Genomic DNA, 16132 nt, shown 5'->3' with positions numbered 1-16132 from the left:
TCTCTTCCTCCGAATGACAGGTTTTGAGTGGGCGCATGCAATACCTCAAAGGACATTCGCAAATCAACAAATTAAATTTCGGAAGTTCTTTGCTTTCAAAAGAAACCTATTGTAAGATAAGAATAAACTTTTCCTTCTTTAACAACAACAACAACAACAACAACGAAAAGGCTTCGAAATAAACAGACCTCGGCATCAAGAAGAAGAAAAAAAAAGAGGGAGCGGCTTGCACGTGAGGAGGGTGTCCGGCTCTGTTTACCCACTGGCGATGGCGGCGTGCGTGACGTCAGCATGGCTAGCGGGTGACAGACGGAAAGCGCCATCTGTCTGAGGTCCAGCCAGGCGGAGCGCGCAGACTGGCGCGTAACTAAAGACTTCAAGAGTACCCAGCCCCGTTAATTCGCAGCCCGACTCAATCTCCAGTCCCAAGGCGACGCCAAAAAATGCGAGCGGGATGCGACACTGAAGCCAAATTCACGAGAAAGGACACTCCTTCAGCAACTAAAGGGTTCTCATGGAAACCTACTTTCAAGAGGGTCTGGCGTGTGGTTACAGGGAAAAGTTAATGATGGATGGCCAGTCGATGCAGTTTCCTGGACAAGCTAAATGTTCAGGCGCGCTGGCACACACACACATGGTTATCCGGGGACAGCCGCGTGTCTAGGGACTGAATGCAATGAGCAGATAAGGACATCACGGATTAGGACTACGTCCATTAGATTTGCCAGCCGTTGAGGGGCGGGGATGCGGCAGCACGACCACAACTGTATTAAGAAACCGTTTCGTTTCGTGCGTCACTGGCTGCAGTTCACTTAATGCCAGGGGGCAAAGAAAACAACGTTTACAGGAGAACAAGTAAGAAGACTACTAATAACACTTAGTCAAAACGAAATCGAAACCAGTTTACGGAATACGAAAAAAAAACTCTTCTAAAAGGTGTTACTCAAGAAACACGATGTGCAATTTAAATGGCAGCTGCACAAGAACTATTAACAGAAAAACCAATAGTAGTCGTTAAAGGTAAGTGGAGAACAGGTGAGAATAAATGTACATGCGCGCACGCACGTGTGTGTGTGTGTGAGAGAGAGTTTTAATCTGGATGACGGTGAATAAACTTGTAAGACGCTGTGATGAATACTGACAGTGTGTCCTAGTGCGACTTCATGTATGTAATTCACTTTCAGTCCGCTTTTGATGGTGGAGAAGCCGCTCAATAAAAATAAATCATCATCATCATCATCATGGCGATTTTCTTCTTGAGATTTGTCAAAGTGTGTTTTTTAGGTTGAAGTCTTGATATCTAACCAAAAACATTCATGCATTTCATAGAATAAAAAAATCTGGACACGAAATTTAAAAAGAAAACGAGTAAAGGGAACGCGTGTGAAAGAGTATGTATCATATATAAGCTACTCCAGACATACCTGTAGCATTTACTCAAGGAATGAATTCCAACAGAAATACGTGTAGCAGCTGCTCGATATATACTAAATACTTATAACAGAAATAAACTAGGATTTGATACCTACCTCCTCCTTTACGCTTCTGACCATACGTCACTTTGCCATCAAATTCGTTGACAGGTACATCAAAGTCGTTGCCGACGCGGTCAATGGTGATATCCAGATGCTCTTCGATGTCGTTAAGAAGCTGGAACAGGCATTACAAACGTCTGAGCGATGTAACTTTTCCTATGTTTTTTCTACAAAGTTTTAGATTACAGGTCTTTCTTCAAACTCAGAAATTTTCAACTCTGTAGGAAAGGAGTTTACTCAATCTTTATTAGCACTATTTAAAAAAATGAAATGAAAGGATAATGCAATGCACAGGTGGAGTGAAAATGAAACTTGGAGATATCATCAATATGTCTGTCTTATACTCTGCTGCAAAATCCGTTCAGAAAATACTCACTATTGTGCACGGACCACACAAAACACCTGTCTCTCAAACAAGGTCAAGGTTCGTCCTCGTTTTAAACCCCGGCTAATGTCAACAAACGCGTGGAAATGTGTTTGAGTGTATCACAATATCTGTAAAAACCCCAATTGTCACACAGACCTTAAACTTCGGACAATCAACGTATTCTAGCAGAAATGCTTTTCTTCCGGAACGCTGTTCACTGACCTGCTGACCTTTAAGAAGACACCCAAACGGTCGCTAACAGGCCAAAGGGTTAGCAAGGGGATCACATAACAACAGAATACAGTCTACAAGAGCATAAATTAAACAAGTTTCAGCAGCATTTCGAACAATGGACTGTTAACAAGTAATGATCACGAGTTTATAGCTTCTGACAGCATTTTATCAATTCTTACAAAGAATAAGAAATGCGTCCATCAAAACTAACAACGGAAGCAAACGCTGCTCTGTATAAACCGAGCACATTTGTCTGTGTGTGAGAGAGAGACAGAGACGATAGAGATATTATACGTGTACAGCACTATTGACATAAAACCTACTAAATACCATTGCTATCCATTGCAATACTGTATGTTTTGTGGTCCTCGGTAGGTAGGTAGTCGTAAGAGAGGGAGCGCATATTTTGTGCTGTTGTTGCTACACTGGGCTTAAAAAAAAAGAATTTGTCTTCTGAGTTTTACTGAGTTCGGGCAAACCTCTATAGCCAGGCACAGTTGTCATTCTTCAATCACCTCTTCAGCTGTAAGCCTAATGCGTGTGTCCATGAGACCCTCTTACACTTTGACCTTTACACTGGTGTTCTCAGCCTTCGGGTGCTGCAGCCAGTGACACGGAAGCGTCTTCGCCGCTGTCGTGCTGGTCATCGGCAGCAAAGTCTTCAGAATGTAACATTTCTATTCCTGCTCCTGCTGTTTTCATTTCCATGTCGTCTGGTGTTAAGACTGCTTCAGTACTCGTTGTCGCAGCCTGACAAGCAGCCGATCTGTTAGTTGGAACAGGTCCAGTCTAAATTCAGTTGATTGACCGTACAACGCACTTCAAGCTGCAACATGTCCGGACTCCACCGTCTGCTTTGAGCTCGTGCAAACCTGGCGACTGCACCTGTGGTCTCCCAGGTCACACGCCGACAGGTGCTGGTGGCCGTCCAAGGCGTAAAGAATGTCCTTCTCTGTGATCAGTCGCTGGTTCAGTTTCTAAGCAGTTAAAAACACAGTCTATGGAAAAAGAAATGTCGAGATATGAGACCAAGTTAATGATAGCTATTATGACCTAGACATGATACATGATTTGAGTCTTCTTGTAATGAAATGTATATATATATATGAGATGACATCGTCTACGTTCTGTGCCAAGCCTGTCTGGTACTGGAGAAGACCTGGCCGTGTTGTTTACAGACACCTTGGCTGACTCGGTTACCGTTACTCCAGAACTAAGTTTTTCTTCTTTTGAATTTTGTAATTTTTCGGTAAGTTTGTAATCGCTTAAAATAATATAGTTCTTGTTGGTGATGTAAATCGCTGCCTTGACTTATCCACCGTTATCTTTGTTGCGAAAAGATGTTGCCAAGCAGCTTGAGCACTTTGCACGGACCCACAATCCTTTGATCGTAAGATAGTGTTGAGGAAAAGGTGGCTTCCGACCATTTTGAACTAAAATTAGAATAACCGTATCTTTGTGCTGAACAGGCCTGGCGGCAGCCTGGACTTGTTGTCCATGGTCAGTATGTTGTGCGATGTAAAAATCGAGTGACTTATGATTAAAAGACCAACAGTCAACAGGTTTAGACTATTATTAACGCTGCCTCCACATGAAAATGCAAAGCGCCCGGATGATGGACAGTGATACGTGCAGCGCGCTGCCGAGTTGAAGCATTCCTGCTGCACTTGCGCAATTATTCTGCGACATTTCTTTCGGTTATCATAAAAAAAAAAAGCCAAACATGATCTTGATGTTCTAGGTCCCCTACAGGCAGCCGACAGGTTTGCTGGTACTCCATTAGGTTTTTTTAAATTCATTTCTGCTGAGTACTTTAGGTGCATGGTGCTGCCAATGCCCAACAAATCCCGTGAACTCCATCCTGTTCCCTCTAGCCTTTTCTTCCGGTGTCTAGACGAGCTTCTACCGATAATTACATCTATTTTGAATACTTCTCTTTTCCCTGGAATTGCTCATCTCTGTTTCAAGCACGCACTAGTAAGACCCGCTCTCAAGAAAGCTGAGGTGGATTATTATAGGTTGAAAAGCTGCAGACCGGTATCTAATCCCCCATTGACCGCGATAGTACTTGAACAAACTGTCCTGGAGCAGCTCGTGGGTTAGGTGGAGGCTAATGATCTGCTCCAGCCTTATCAACAAGCCTATCTTTAGTCGTACAGCACTAAGGTAGCTCCAGCTCGAGTGGTCAACGATCTTCTGAATGCATCTGACCATAGTGATGTCTCGTTATCTCTTCTGGGGCATTCCATATCACTAACCATGTGGTTTTATGTGAACGACTTTCATAGACTTTTGGGGTTTTGGTACAGGGTTCGATCGGTTCACATCATGCTTCACTCAAAGCACACAGTATGTAGTATGGAATTGTTAGATCAACCCTTGCTTTCTCTAAGTACAGGTTTAGTATTAAATTCCATTCGCAATGTACATGCAGTCTTTAGGTCTTATCATTTCTAAGTGGACGGCTCTGCTATTCTCTCCGATGTCGCCGGCCTTTCTGATGGCATTTGATGCTGTGTTGAACGAGTGGCAAAATGAATGCTTTTTGATATGTTAAAAATGAATGATGATTTGACTACTACTGCTACTTCATCATTATGATCGTGATTATAGTCATCTAATTTTTCTTCTTCATCAAGAAGCACTTTTGAAAGTCAAGAATGAAGGATTGCAACACCGACACCAATGAGATTTAGAAACACCATACATAAACTGGAACCGAGTTTCTTAACTTCATTACATTCATCAGCCTGCCTTTTGTCATGAAGAGTTGGCGACTGTTTATAAGACCTCTTAACACGAAGGCAAATATTCATGATAGGTATGGCAAAGTGAATGAACACGATAGTATAAAAAAAATTGTGAAAAGGAGGATTGGTTAAACGGAAAATTTCAATATTAAATTATTTGTTAAACCGCTAAAGGAGACACAATTTAATCTTATTTACCAGGTTTTAGTGGTTAACTTATAAAAGTACTCAAATCGTCCATCGAGTCCACAGGACAGGATGCCGAGATGTTGTGGTCGTCCAGGCTCAAGAGGGAGTAGGGAAGGCGGCGACGGATGCGAAAAGAAAGAGCACAGATGAGGAGTCTGATCACGAGACTTCATCGTGGCTGCGCTGTCATGTGAGCGATGGCATCCCAGCTGCTCACAACACGGGTGGTTAGGACAGAATGCAGGCAGCGCTGGGTGGTGAACCTGTGTGCAGGCCTGCTCCCTCCCTTGCTTCTCAGCGCCGTCGCCAGGGCGAGTGTGGACAGGGACGGCGAGCACAAGAGACCAGCCACCAAGGAAAGGAACTGAAGATCCTACAGCTGGGAACCACGGAGCTTTATCGAACACACACCGACACCCGTGGACAGCTGCCTTCTCAAGGAAGTCTCAACATGTACACACCTCAATACTCCTTCCTCCTCTGTCAACATCGGACTTCATTTGTTGCATTTTTACACAATATTGAAGTGTTAGTATAAATATAGAAAAAATTACAGATAAAATGGTATTATATGCCATGATGAAGGAAAGGGAAAGAGAAAGAGAACGAGAAGGAGGTAAATATGCTCTCCTTAAGATGTTGTACATGATCGAAAGCGCTTTACGGGATAATATATATTTAGTAAGCTGAATAACGCACATAAAGATAGCTAAAGGCATTATTACATAACAATCACAGCAATCACGTCCATAGCAATCACAGCGTAGGAGTAAAAGACAGAAGAAGTGAGAGAAAGAAAGCCCAGCGAAGGGGTGTTGATTTACGCCAGCAATAAGGCTATAGAATGGCAAAACAGCCAGCCCTGTAAACAGGTGCCACACGCAGACGACAGGGAGAGAAGTAAACAAACGTCCGTGAAGGGAGCGAGGGAGGGAGAGTTAGCTTTACTTCACTTTGCAGACAAAGGACGGGTGAGCAGTACAGCAACACAGCAACAAATCCGCTCATCCCACATAAGGATTGGCCTTTCTGATCGAGCAAACACATCTGTCTGATTACTGCTGGCGTGGCGCAATGATAGATAGAGGAAGGGAGGGAGAGGAGAGGAAATGGTTTGTGTGTACGCGCGCGAGCGTGCGTGTGCAGAAGGGAAAGGAGATGCTTTGAAGCAAACTAATTTAACTTTAAACTGCAGCAATGACGTACCTTACACCCTTCCTCCCCTCCCCTCCCCCCCCCAGCAACGACGAACAGCACAGCTTATCAGCTGGTGCCAGAGGATGAGAGGAATGGACAGGCGACGACCAGAAATTGTCGGCTAAAACAAAAACGGAAGACGCAGGGAAGGACGCTTTGAACCCACCGTGGTGCCTCTCGCTGCACTGTCCCCATCTGTCACTTTCAACACACCCAAGATAAATCACACCGAAAGCTTCCGAGGGTCAGCACCGTATCTGCTCGTCTCTCGATCAAATGTGCTCGCGGAAATGAGCTTCAAAATGCGACCTACGTGTCTCGCAGCTTTGGAGAATCGCTGGCTTCCTCATGGTGCACCTTTGGACGGCTCGCCCTGCTCCCTCCCAGGCGCTCTAGTCTCTAAGGAGCATCTTCTTCCTAAGCTGTCATAGGTCATACAATACGCACACTTCAATGTCATGCACGATTGGTGAATTATAACAACATGCATTCAGGGCTCACAAAGGTCTGATTACACAGAATATACGGACATTTTAAGGCCTGGAAACATCTCATAAGGGCTGTTGGAGGACAAATGTCTAACCTGCAACCGAACTAGCTGCAGGTCATCTGTCACTCATATTTTACTTGTTAAAGCAGCAGGAAGACATAATTTTATTAGTCTTTTTTTTTATCAATGCTGAAAAAGTCTGACACCAAACATCTGTTTATCTCTATGATGCTTCTCATTCTTCGCGCGTCTTTCCATTGTCAGGAGTGCTTTTAAAACAGATTCACTTAGGAAGCAATATTCAAAATACACTGAAAATTTCACATTGATCTTTCGTCCTTTTTTGTACTAGAACATTCAGTTTCAGTAATCTATTTCTTTTAACCATCAGTTTTGGAAACTGCACTTTCCAGCATGATGTCCTTGTTCATTGCCTTGGCATCTGCTTTAAATATTTCACAAGTTTGTTAGTTCAAACATGGCCGCCTATCACTGTTACGCATGCAAAACTTCTTTCTTGTGTATGGGTAGGAGCTAAACTTTTTCCTGGAACTGAAGTAGGGTCAATTCAGACACCACACTCCTTTTTATATGACCACATATCTGAGGAAATCTGAATGACAAAAGTGAACCAAACTGAATGTTCTGACAGTGAATGTTATAACTGAAAGCGCGCACACACATATGTATGTGTACACATTTAAATACTTATTTAGACAAATTCAGTTTAGTTTTAGCTCTATAAAAAGTATCCTGCATAACGGAACAATGACAGCTCCCCATTATTCAACTGCCTTTGCCTTGGGCAGCTTCTTTTATTTATGGGGATATTATACAATTGTAATGATTGCCTGGTGTTACAAGGTTCATTTTACATATCAAAGAAGCTGTGATCACATTCCTCATATTCTCCTGCTGTATTATAACATATATAATTATGTCCAGGCTTTGACATAGTGTATTCCAGGGCTGTCTAGAACTTAGACATCGTGAGAAGATAAGGTCTTCACCCTGTGATTTAAGATGTATGGCGAACGAGGTGCTTTTTTTCTCACTTTAGTCTGAAATGCCAAATCTGAACATGACATTCTCAAAATAAGTTTTAACAAATTAGACTGTGTTTATCTTATTCAAGATGGCCTTTTCTGCTGTGAAGCTTACTTTTTTCAAAACTGCATTCTGGCAATTTCCAGTTGTTTTAAAATGTCAAGTTTTTAAGAACAGAAGTGTTTTGGTTTTGTTTGTTTTTTTCCAAATTTCCAGACATGTAAAACTTTACCATAAAAAAAAGTTGTAGGGATTGTTCCTGATAACAAGTCTTCCGCATTTCAGACTAAAGTGAGAAAAAAGCACTTCGTGAGCCTTACATTTCTAGTCAGATGCTATGCTGATAATATTTATATAAAAAGCTATCGTTCGATATGTTTATCAGATGGGCAGATACCCGACCCACCTACGTTAATAGGATTTAACGTCTCCTCAAATTTTATCACAGTCTCCACATCACCACCCACTCGTCCACCCTAAATCTGCGCTGTGCAAGGGAAGTGTGAAACTACTCAGCCTCAACCAAAACTGTCATGCCACGATGGATACTGGCTGCTTTCCTACTCCAGCCCCGCCTGTAACGAGGTCCCCCGAGACGGGCTGACAGTCCATTAGGCCACCAAACACTCGGCAAAGACTTTCGACTCCAGCTGTATCCGCCACCACTGTAGTTAAGAAAATAAAAAAAGGAGGTAGGCAGCTAAACATGGACATTCGTGCAAGCTTTCTCTGCTTTTCTGGTTCATCCAGACCACTCATTTCTGAGAATTATTTTTCTTTTTGAACTTTGTTTTTTGTAATGACTGCGTGTATGACTAGAAGCGAGGATAGAATGATCACCAGGATGTAGGCCAAGAAGTTGGCAACACGTGGTCTGCAGGGAAAAAACATCATTTTAAGTTCGGAAAAGTTTCAGAACAAATCCCGACATTCCACTGAAGTGCTGAAAAAAACATCTGTCTCTAGGTGGTAAGATAACTCGTGCAAATAGCATTTTGGACCACCAGACAAACAGACTGGAAATACAGCTTTTATTATAAGTTCTGCGGCAGTTAGTCCTACACTTCATAGTAAACACTGACTAGTGGTTAGTCTTCCCACCCAGTCCTCGCTACAAAACACAAACTTCTGACAGGATGCCTAGCAACCAAAAGCCAAATATTAAGAAGGCACGTTATTAAAGCTCTAAAACTTTTTTCTCATCACAGTTTTCTCTAAAGCTGAATAAAAATACTGTTCTCGAGATATCGTCACCATGTGTTTGGGGCTTGCTGGTCGAAGGCTTCAACTCATGGAAACAACCGGGGTAAACAGTATTCACGAACAATCGTCATCTCCTGAGTTTGACCTCTTTCTCTACTTGGTGATATTTGTAGAAGGAAAAAAATATATAATAAAGATTAATAAAGAAAGGAGAGGGAGATCGTCACTCACATTTAGGTAACTAGTACAAAAATATTTATAAAAATACTTTACATCATACTAAACCTTTAACAATAGCAACCTAAAAATGTAATAAAAATCGTTTTATTTAACATGCAACTGTTGACATGTAACGGGTGCTACTAAAAATAATCAACGGTGACGGCCATGTTTACCGTTTGGTTTATATCCACATAAAATCTTGAGCTCAAAGAGGCTTCACCAGTGGAGGGAGCCGGCATATGGTACAAAGCAGTCAGTTTGCAGTTCAAGGCAATCGTGCGGAAGAAATGATTAGTGCCGGGCTTTTAATCCTATAATGTACTTTATTACTAATCAATAACACCCCAGTAAGACAGAGAGAGCGAGGAGGGAAGGTAGCAAGGAGCAGAGAGAGAGTGTGAAGCTGTAGATACCGATCATCACCAGGGTGTGGTGGATATGACGCCTCAGCTTTCACCTACAATTTCTGTAATGTCGACACACACGGGAAATGGTGATGGCCTGTTTGGCGGCCCCACGTAAGCTCGTGGTTTTCCGGAATCAATTTGCCGTGATAGCCTTATCAAGCCGCCACGTGCTTTTTTGTGCGGGACTCGGCGAGGAGTGAGAGCAGCGGAAAGACAGAGCGCTTGTTGCTTTTTTTTCACCTTGATACATTTCCTTAAAAACTGGGAAACTTGAGATCGAAGGTGATTTTCCGATGCCTGAAAATGCACTTCATCATCTGATTTAAAAAAAAAGTTGAGGTGGCACATTTCCCTAAAATCATAAAACCACGAGTCTGTATACGCACCTGCCTGTCTGTCCACGTATGTCTCTAGACAAGTCTGGAACTTAGATGGACAGGATGGCTGCACGATAAATACTTTGCTGATTTTCAGATGCCTGTATTTAAATTTATTGAATAAAAAAATTGTAATAGAGACAAAACATTAGAAATTGCCGCTTTCGCGTGAGTCTTTAGACAGGTCACGTGGACTGCAGTTGTGACATCCCGCGGTAGTTTCTGCCAAAGACTATTAGACTAGGCGATATCGTCAAACAAGTCCATGCATACAGCCAGAGAGTCTTCTATTAGCCAGGCTCTCTTCTTTCGCAGCCCCCTATCCCGGAGATGGGAATTGATCGAAGCACAAGTTATTTCCTCCTGAATGCAAAGTCTAAAGTAAATGGAAAATAAATGTGCTCTAGCAAGCCGAAATAATGTACACTGACCGCAAAGGAAGACCTACAAATAACACGCGCGTGCGCACGCACACACACCACTCATTTGTGGCTTTAGGGAAATGACAAGGAAGATACCGAGTTCAGGAGTTTCTGACAAGTCTTGAATAATCAGACTTACTTGTAAGCATCACACGAATATTTCAGTGTCATTATTTATCACATCATTGCATTCTGTGTTGGTAGAGGCTTCAAGTTTGTGGAGAGGTAGCATTGATGGGTTAACAGCTCAAACTTCATAGCTCATGTATTCAGAAAGATAAACAAAGACCAGTCACAGAGACACGCTGCGAGATGTCACAACGATGGAGTTTCAATATTTGACAGCAGTCGGTCTCGGGACCTGAGGATACAGTTTGCGCTCCTCTCCCCACCCGCCCATCTTTGCTCAATCGGGTGCCTACCGATGTCCTAAAGACCATGGCAAACAAAAATAAGGATTGCACAGTCGTAAACCTCTTCTCAGTGGACATTACAGCTGCCTGATGACGAGCTGCGCAGCTCGCAGGGGAAATAAAATGCATGTGAAAGATGTCGCCACCCTCCTTTCATCAACCCTCCACACACATACACGCACTTTTAGCTTTCAAACAAAAACCCTTTACATTAACCTATGCTGACGCCGGACAGACTTTATGTACACACGCGCACCTGCGCACACACAGACAGACACGCGCGCGCACGCTTCAAATCATGCGCGTGACAGACTGCAACAGACGGGCTCTTTGGATTACGAGGACTGTTTGAAATCCTTAATTTTTACCTCCTCGCTGGTTTCCTTCCGGATCCTCGCTATCCCCAGAAGCTCGCCGACAACTATTAATGTAAATTCACTGGCCTGCTTCCCGTAACTACAGGCGCACAGCGCGATCGACGGGTGGTAATCAAGCACCTGGTGATCTCTAACACGCGCAGAGTGCAAAGAAACTGGCGGTGGAACGTCCTCATGGCCAGAAGGTGTGCCCGGGCATTCGCATGGGAGAATTAACTTATTTCTCATTTCCAACAAGGCCGAAGAGTTCTTTTATTTTTGGATGGCACAAAGCGCTCCTTAACTATTGCACTGCATTCACTGCATGACAGTGGTCTTTGAGGAATGCTGATACTGCCTTACCAGGTACCGAACGCCATGATAAAACATGGAAGTCTAAATATTTTACACGAGCTTTCTTAAATGCCAATAAAACAAAAATATTTATAACGAGATGAAAGAAAATCCTGCGAACAGGTGCAAGAATTTGGTCAAACTGAAAGCATGTACACTGGGGAGGAGAGCAGTGATGTTTTACGCCGATCCAGCAGCTAAGGCTTTATCACGGATGGTCAGCCCTCTGAACAAAGACCACATGCAGAGAACGTGTCTGAGACAAGATCTGAACCCAGGACAGCTAATCCTCACCGTCATGGTGACAGGCGCTAACCGGTCAGCTACCCGACCGCCCTCTCTTTACTAGAGACATTCATTCCACGGACATGTGATTGCTGTCTGCCTGCCAAACCAACGTTTAGCTTCTTGGGATGTTCTCTGCTGTTAGTCTCGGCGAGCCTAAACAATGAATGTTGACGAAACCGGAAGCTTTGTACACACCTGCCTCGTATTAGTAGTTAACTGGAAAAAATCGTCTGCCAGCAGTCCAGTAATACAAATTCGTGGTAATTCTGCTTACAAACTGCTAAATTTGTCCCTGGCTACGAAGAAGGCTTAGCTGCAATACTGAGTATCGGAGGCATTTAAGTTCATTAGGACAACTTGGTTCACCAAAAGAAAATCGTCTTTACATTAAGCCTGGAGTGAGAAAGTAAACTCTCACCTACTTCTCTGGCCGCAGAAGACTAGGCCACTTTTTCGGTGTACATATGAGCGGTTGATGCAAATAGTCAACTACGTGCGCACATATATTATATACACACATACAAAGGCTTAGATGTGTCTTTGTGTTTCTGGGGGAGTAAGTTAAGAGAGAGAATGTGTGTGCGTGCGTGAAAAAAAAGAGGTAAATTAAAAGTAAAAAGCCTGCACGGCCTATGATCGGGATTGAGAGGATAAGAAAGAGATGAATATTAAGTAACAGATTTAAGAAAATGACAGAAAAAACGAGAGTGGGAGGAAGGAAAACGGACAAAAGACTGAAGAAGGAATAAGGATTACGACCGAAGTGTAAAAATGTCCTCGTATAAAACAGTCGTTGACCGCCACACTGCCTAATGTTTGCTTCCTCCGCTTTATCCTAGCCCTGGGCAAAGCCACAAAGGCATACATGCAAGCTCAATTGAGGCACTTCACTATAGAATTCCAACTAAAGATTGCAAAAGCCAAGGAGGCGGAAAGCTGTTCTTGCTATTGCAGGAAAGACCAGCCTGACTTCCCTCTAACAAGAGTCAGGCATTTCATCTGCACCCTGTTCGCCCAGCTAGCTGTGGGAAATTGAAAGCACGAAATCGCGATCATTTCTGCTTGTTGAATCCCTCTTTCCTCCAACATTTCCCTGTAAAAGTCAATTAATGGATTGCCTAGCGTAAGTCTATCAGCCGCCAGCTATCTTCACAGCCTCCCACAATCGCACGTCATTGCAACTGTCCATAAAGTGCGCGCTGTCCCCTGCAAGGACACCTCCATACATCTAAAGTTCTTTCTGCCGATGGACTTGTGACGTTGACAAATATCCGTGGCATGTTCAGTCCAGTGAACCGATGTGAACAGTATTGATTCATTAACGGATCGGCTAAACACAGAAAATGACCTTTCCTTACGTTCTCGAGCACCCCATCCAAGCACATGAGCGCGTGAACACGCGCACACAAGCACACGCGCGAACACACGTGGGGTCACTGTAAGGGGGTTGGTGGCGAAACGCTCAGTGGGGTCTTACCGTGGGCTCGTCGTACCAGATGCAGCAGCCCCCTTCGTCAGTCAGACGCGTGTTGTAGCAGCCTTTACCTTTGCTGCTGCAGTTGGAGTGATACCACACCTGTGGGAAATGAGCGGGGATAACAATTACAATGAAGCAGATATTTTGTGTGTATTAAACCAATGCAATCACCGTCATCACTTACGTGCGCACACAAACACACCTTCCACACCTGGTAACTGTTAATCAAAGTGTATCAAGTTTTACCTTTTCTTTGTTCGCAGCTACAAGACTTATTGCTAGACCCATCCTGAAAATAAACAAGCATACCCATATAGACATAGTTTTAGATGTTATAAATAAAATTTATCAGTTGTCATAGGCTGGTCAGTGCTAACCTTTAATTAATAAATGTTAAATCGAACACATTTGCACAAAGGAGGGACAGAGAAAGAGAAACAGAGATAGAGGGAGAAAGGAAAGTAACACATAAGACTAAGACAAAGATAGGTACCTCTCGGCTCGCCCCACACGACCGATACGATGGATGTAGTTCTGTTTCTCGTCGGGAAGGGTCACGTTAATCACTGCAAATGAAGAAGGTCTGCAGTTAAGCTACAAAATACTCCCGCCAGACTAAAACAGAGAAAGCGAGGACTCTTGTGTTTCCTGTGATTTAGCGATAGGTTTCATTAAGGAAATGAACGCTTTCTTTAATGTGAGTCTTTCAGAAGTCCTTGTTAAGTGTATTACCAATTCGTTTGCGCCATTATTTACCCAGCAAGTACTCATTCGACCTCTCTCTTCCTCAACAGATAAATAGGTTCTAACATATGCTTGCTTATGATCGGTATTAAAATTCACAACTACTGAAGAATGGTTGGCTGGTTGCTTTGGTGAGAAAGTGCTTCCACCTACAGGTGATTTCGAACTATGAGGAGAGAGGGAATGCGGAGAAAACCGGAGAAAACACCCGAGGGCATACCCTGCTAATAGATGTCACATAAAGAGAGTGTCCAGAGACCAGATGTGAACCGAGGACAATTCAGTGCAATTCAGTGATAATTCACAAAAATGTCTTATTTACATATCAATAAAAAGATAAGGAACCCCGATTGACCAAAGAATCCAAAAATTACTCTTTAATTAATTAATTTGAATCAACGTTAGAAGATCTGTTCCTGCATATACTGAATCCACCAATAACATCCGTTCTTTAAAGTCAAAGATAATAAAAGCAATAGGAGAAGCGGAGAATAGTGTGTCTGGTGGTGTCAAAGCTGTCTAGCGGCAGACGAGAGAAAACATTTGTTTATACGCTGGCAATACCGAAGGGAAGGCCGTTGACGTCGATTCCACGGGCAGCCACGTCGGTGCAGATCATAAAGCGAACTTTGCGATCCTGCAACAGGAAACACACAAAGGCACACACACACACACACACAGACACATACACACCTATTAGTAAACAAGACAAAAGCACAAAATAAAGAGAACGATAGCGTGACAATATGTCATATGTATGTTGTTTTATTATTGCTTTGTAATATTTTCACCTCGGATAGGAGTAGGATATGAGGCGAAAAGGTGTTAAGAAACAAAATTACACAACATTCATGGAAACTGAAAAGAGGACGCGTCAAACGTGAGTGAAGAAAAGATAAATATGGAAATTTCCTCCAATAAATGTTCAAAGAAACTGATCCTCTAGCGCCACAAAAGTTGTTATTACTGTGTCTTCAGAAGACTGAATTGTTATGCTAGGTCATCCTGAAAGTTCTCTAGGCTTTCTGCTAAATGAATTTATTTGAGAGTTATATTTTTCAGAAGGTGTTGGGCATAAGCTCGTCTCAGCCTCTTCAGGGGGTTTTATTGTTATTTGCAATGTTGTTCCCATGCTTTTTTTTAAGATGTGATGAAAAAAACATGATTTGAAACTTTTTTTTACGATTTCAACCACCTGGGACAGGATTTTGTGTGATCTCTGCTGGGCAATCGGGCGACGGTGGAAGATTGCAATAACATTTTTGGAGATGATGCCTCGAAAGAAAGAACAATAGCGGAATATTATGTTAAGCTTAGACCCGATGATGCTAGTCTCAATGATGCCACACGCCGTGGGTGAGCTTGCTGCATAGATGATCTTCTCAAAGTTCTTTAGTTAATGTTACTCCCGGAAGGACCCGGGTAAATTTCGCGGAGGATTGGTGCGCCACATAAAACGGTGTAAAGTCACCTGCATTGGATGGGGAAAATGAAAAAGCTATACCAGTGGGAACCCCATGAACTGACGGCGCATCAGATGAAGACACGTTTCCTTCCGGATGGAAAATGTGTTCTTCATTCCTGCTGTGAATCAAAAACAACCTTTACTGGATTGGATTTTCACTGGTGGTGAAAAACAAAGTTTGTTCGATAACAGAAATAGGTTAGGCAGAGGCTGGAGAAGGACGAACCTCATCGATTCAGTTCTCAGCCTCACCAGAATAAGCTCAGTGTAATGTGTGGTCAGTTTAATTCAGCACAGCTTCTAAGGCCTGGTGCAGTTATTAACGCGGTTGGTCTACAGATACCAACTGAAAATGGTCCACTGGACACTGCAAGCAAATCAGAAAAAGTCTCATTCTTCCACATCACAGTGCCAGACCCCACGTTTCAAGAATGACTTTGTGAAAGAACTGTTACAATTTACTATCGAAGTCTGAGCTTATCCACGATCTATGAACAGACTTCTTTCTTCAGAAAAACTTAAACAAACACTTAAAAAACGCCTGTGTCCAGATATGCATTTTAACATACGATACACACACTTGCTATCACCTTAG

The 16132-nt window shown here is 42.9% G+C and overlaps 1 protein-coding gene across 1 annotated transcript in view; it reads right to left on the bottom strand.

The window, feature by feature from the left end:
• Positions 1-16132, bottom strand: part of LOC112576936 (ATP-dependent RNA helicase DDX1-like) — a 174946-nt gene that overhangs the window by 11405 nt on the left and 147409 nt on the right. Inside the window, exons 21-25 of the mRNA XM_025259817.1 lie at positions 14637-14709; positions 13822-13894; positions 13575-13617; positions 13329-13427; positions 1530-1650 (exon numbers count right to left, since the gene is read on the bottom strand). Of these exons, the coding sequence (XP_025115602.1) occupies positions 1530-1650; positions 13329-13427; positions 13575-13617; positions 13822-13894; positions 14637-14709 (409 nt within the window). The remainder of the gene's footprint in view (positions 1-1529; positions 1651-13328; positions 13428-13574; positions 13618-13821; positions 13895-14636; positions 14710-16132) is intronic.

The sequence above is a fragment of the Pomacea canaliculata genome, linkage group LG12, assembly GCF_003073045.1.
Source record: "Pomacea canaliculata isolate SZHN2017 linkage group LG12, ASM307304v1, whole genome shotgun sequence".
Taxonomy (NCBI): Eukaryota; Metazoa; Mollusca; class Gastropoda; order Architaenioglossa; family Ampullariidae; genus Pomacea; species Pomacea canaliculata.
The sequence above is the reverse complement of the archived record's forward strand: the minus strand, read 5'-3'. Positions and strand labels throughout refer to the sequence as shown.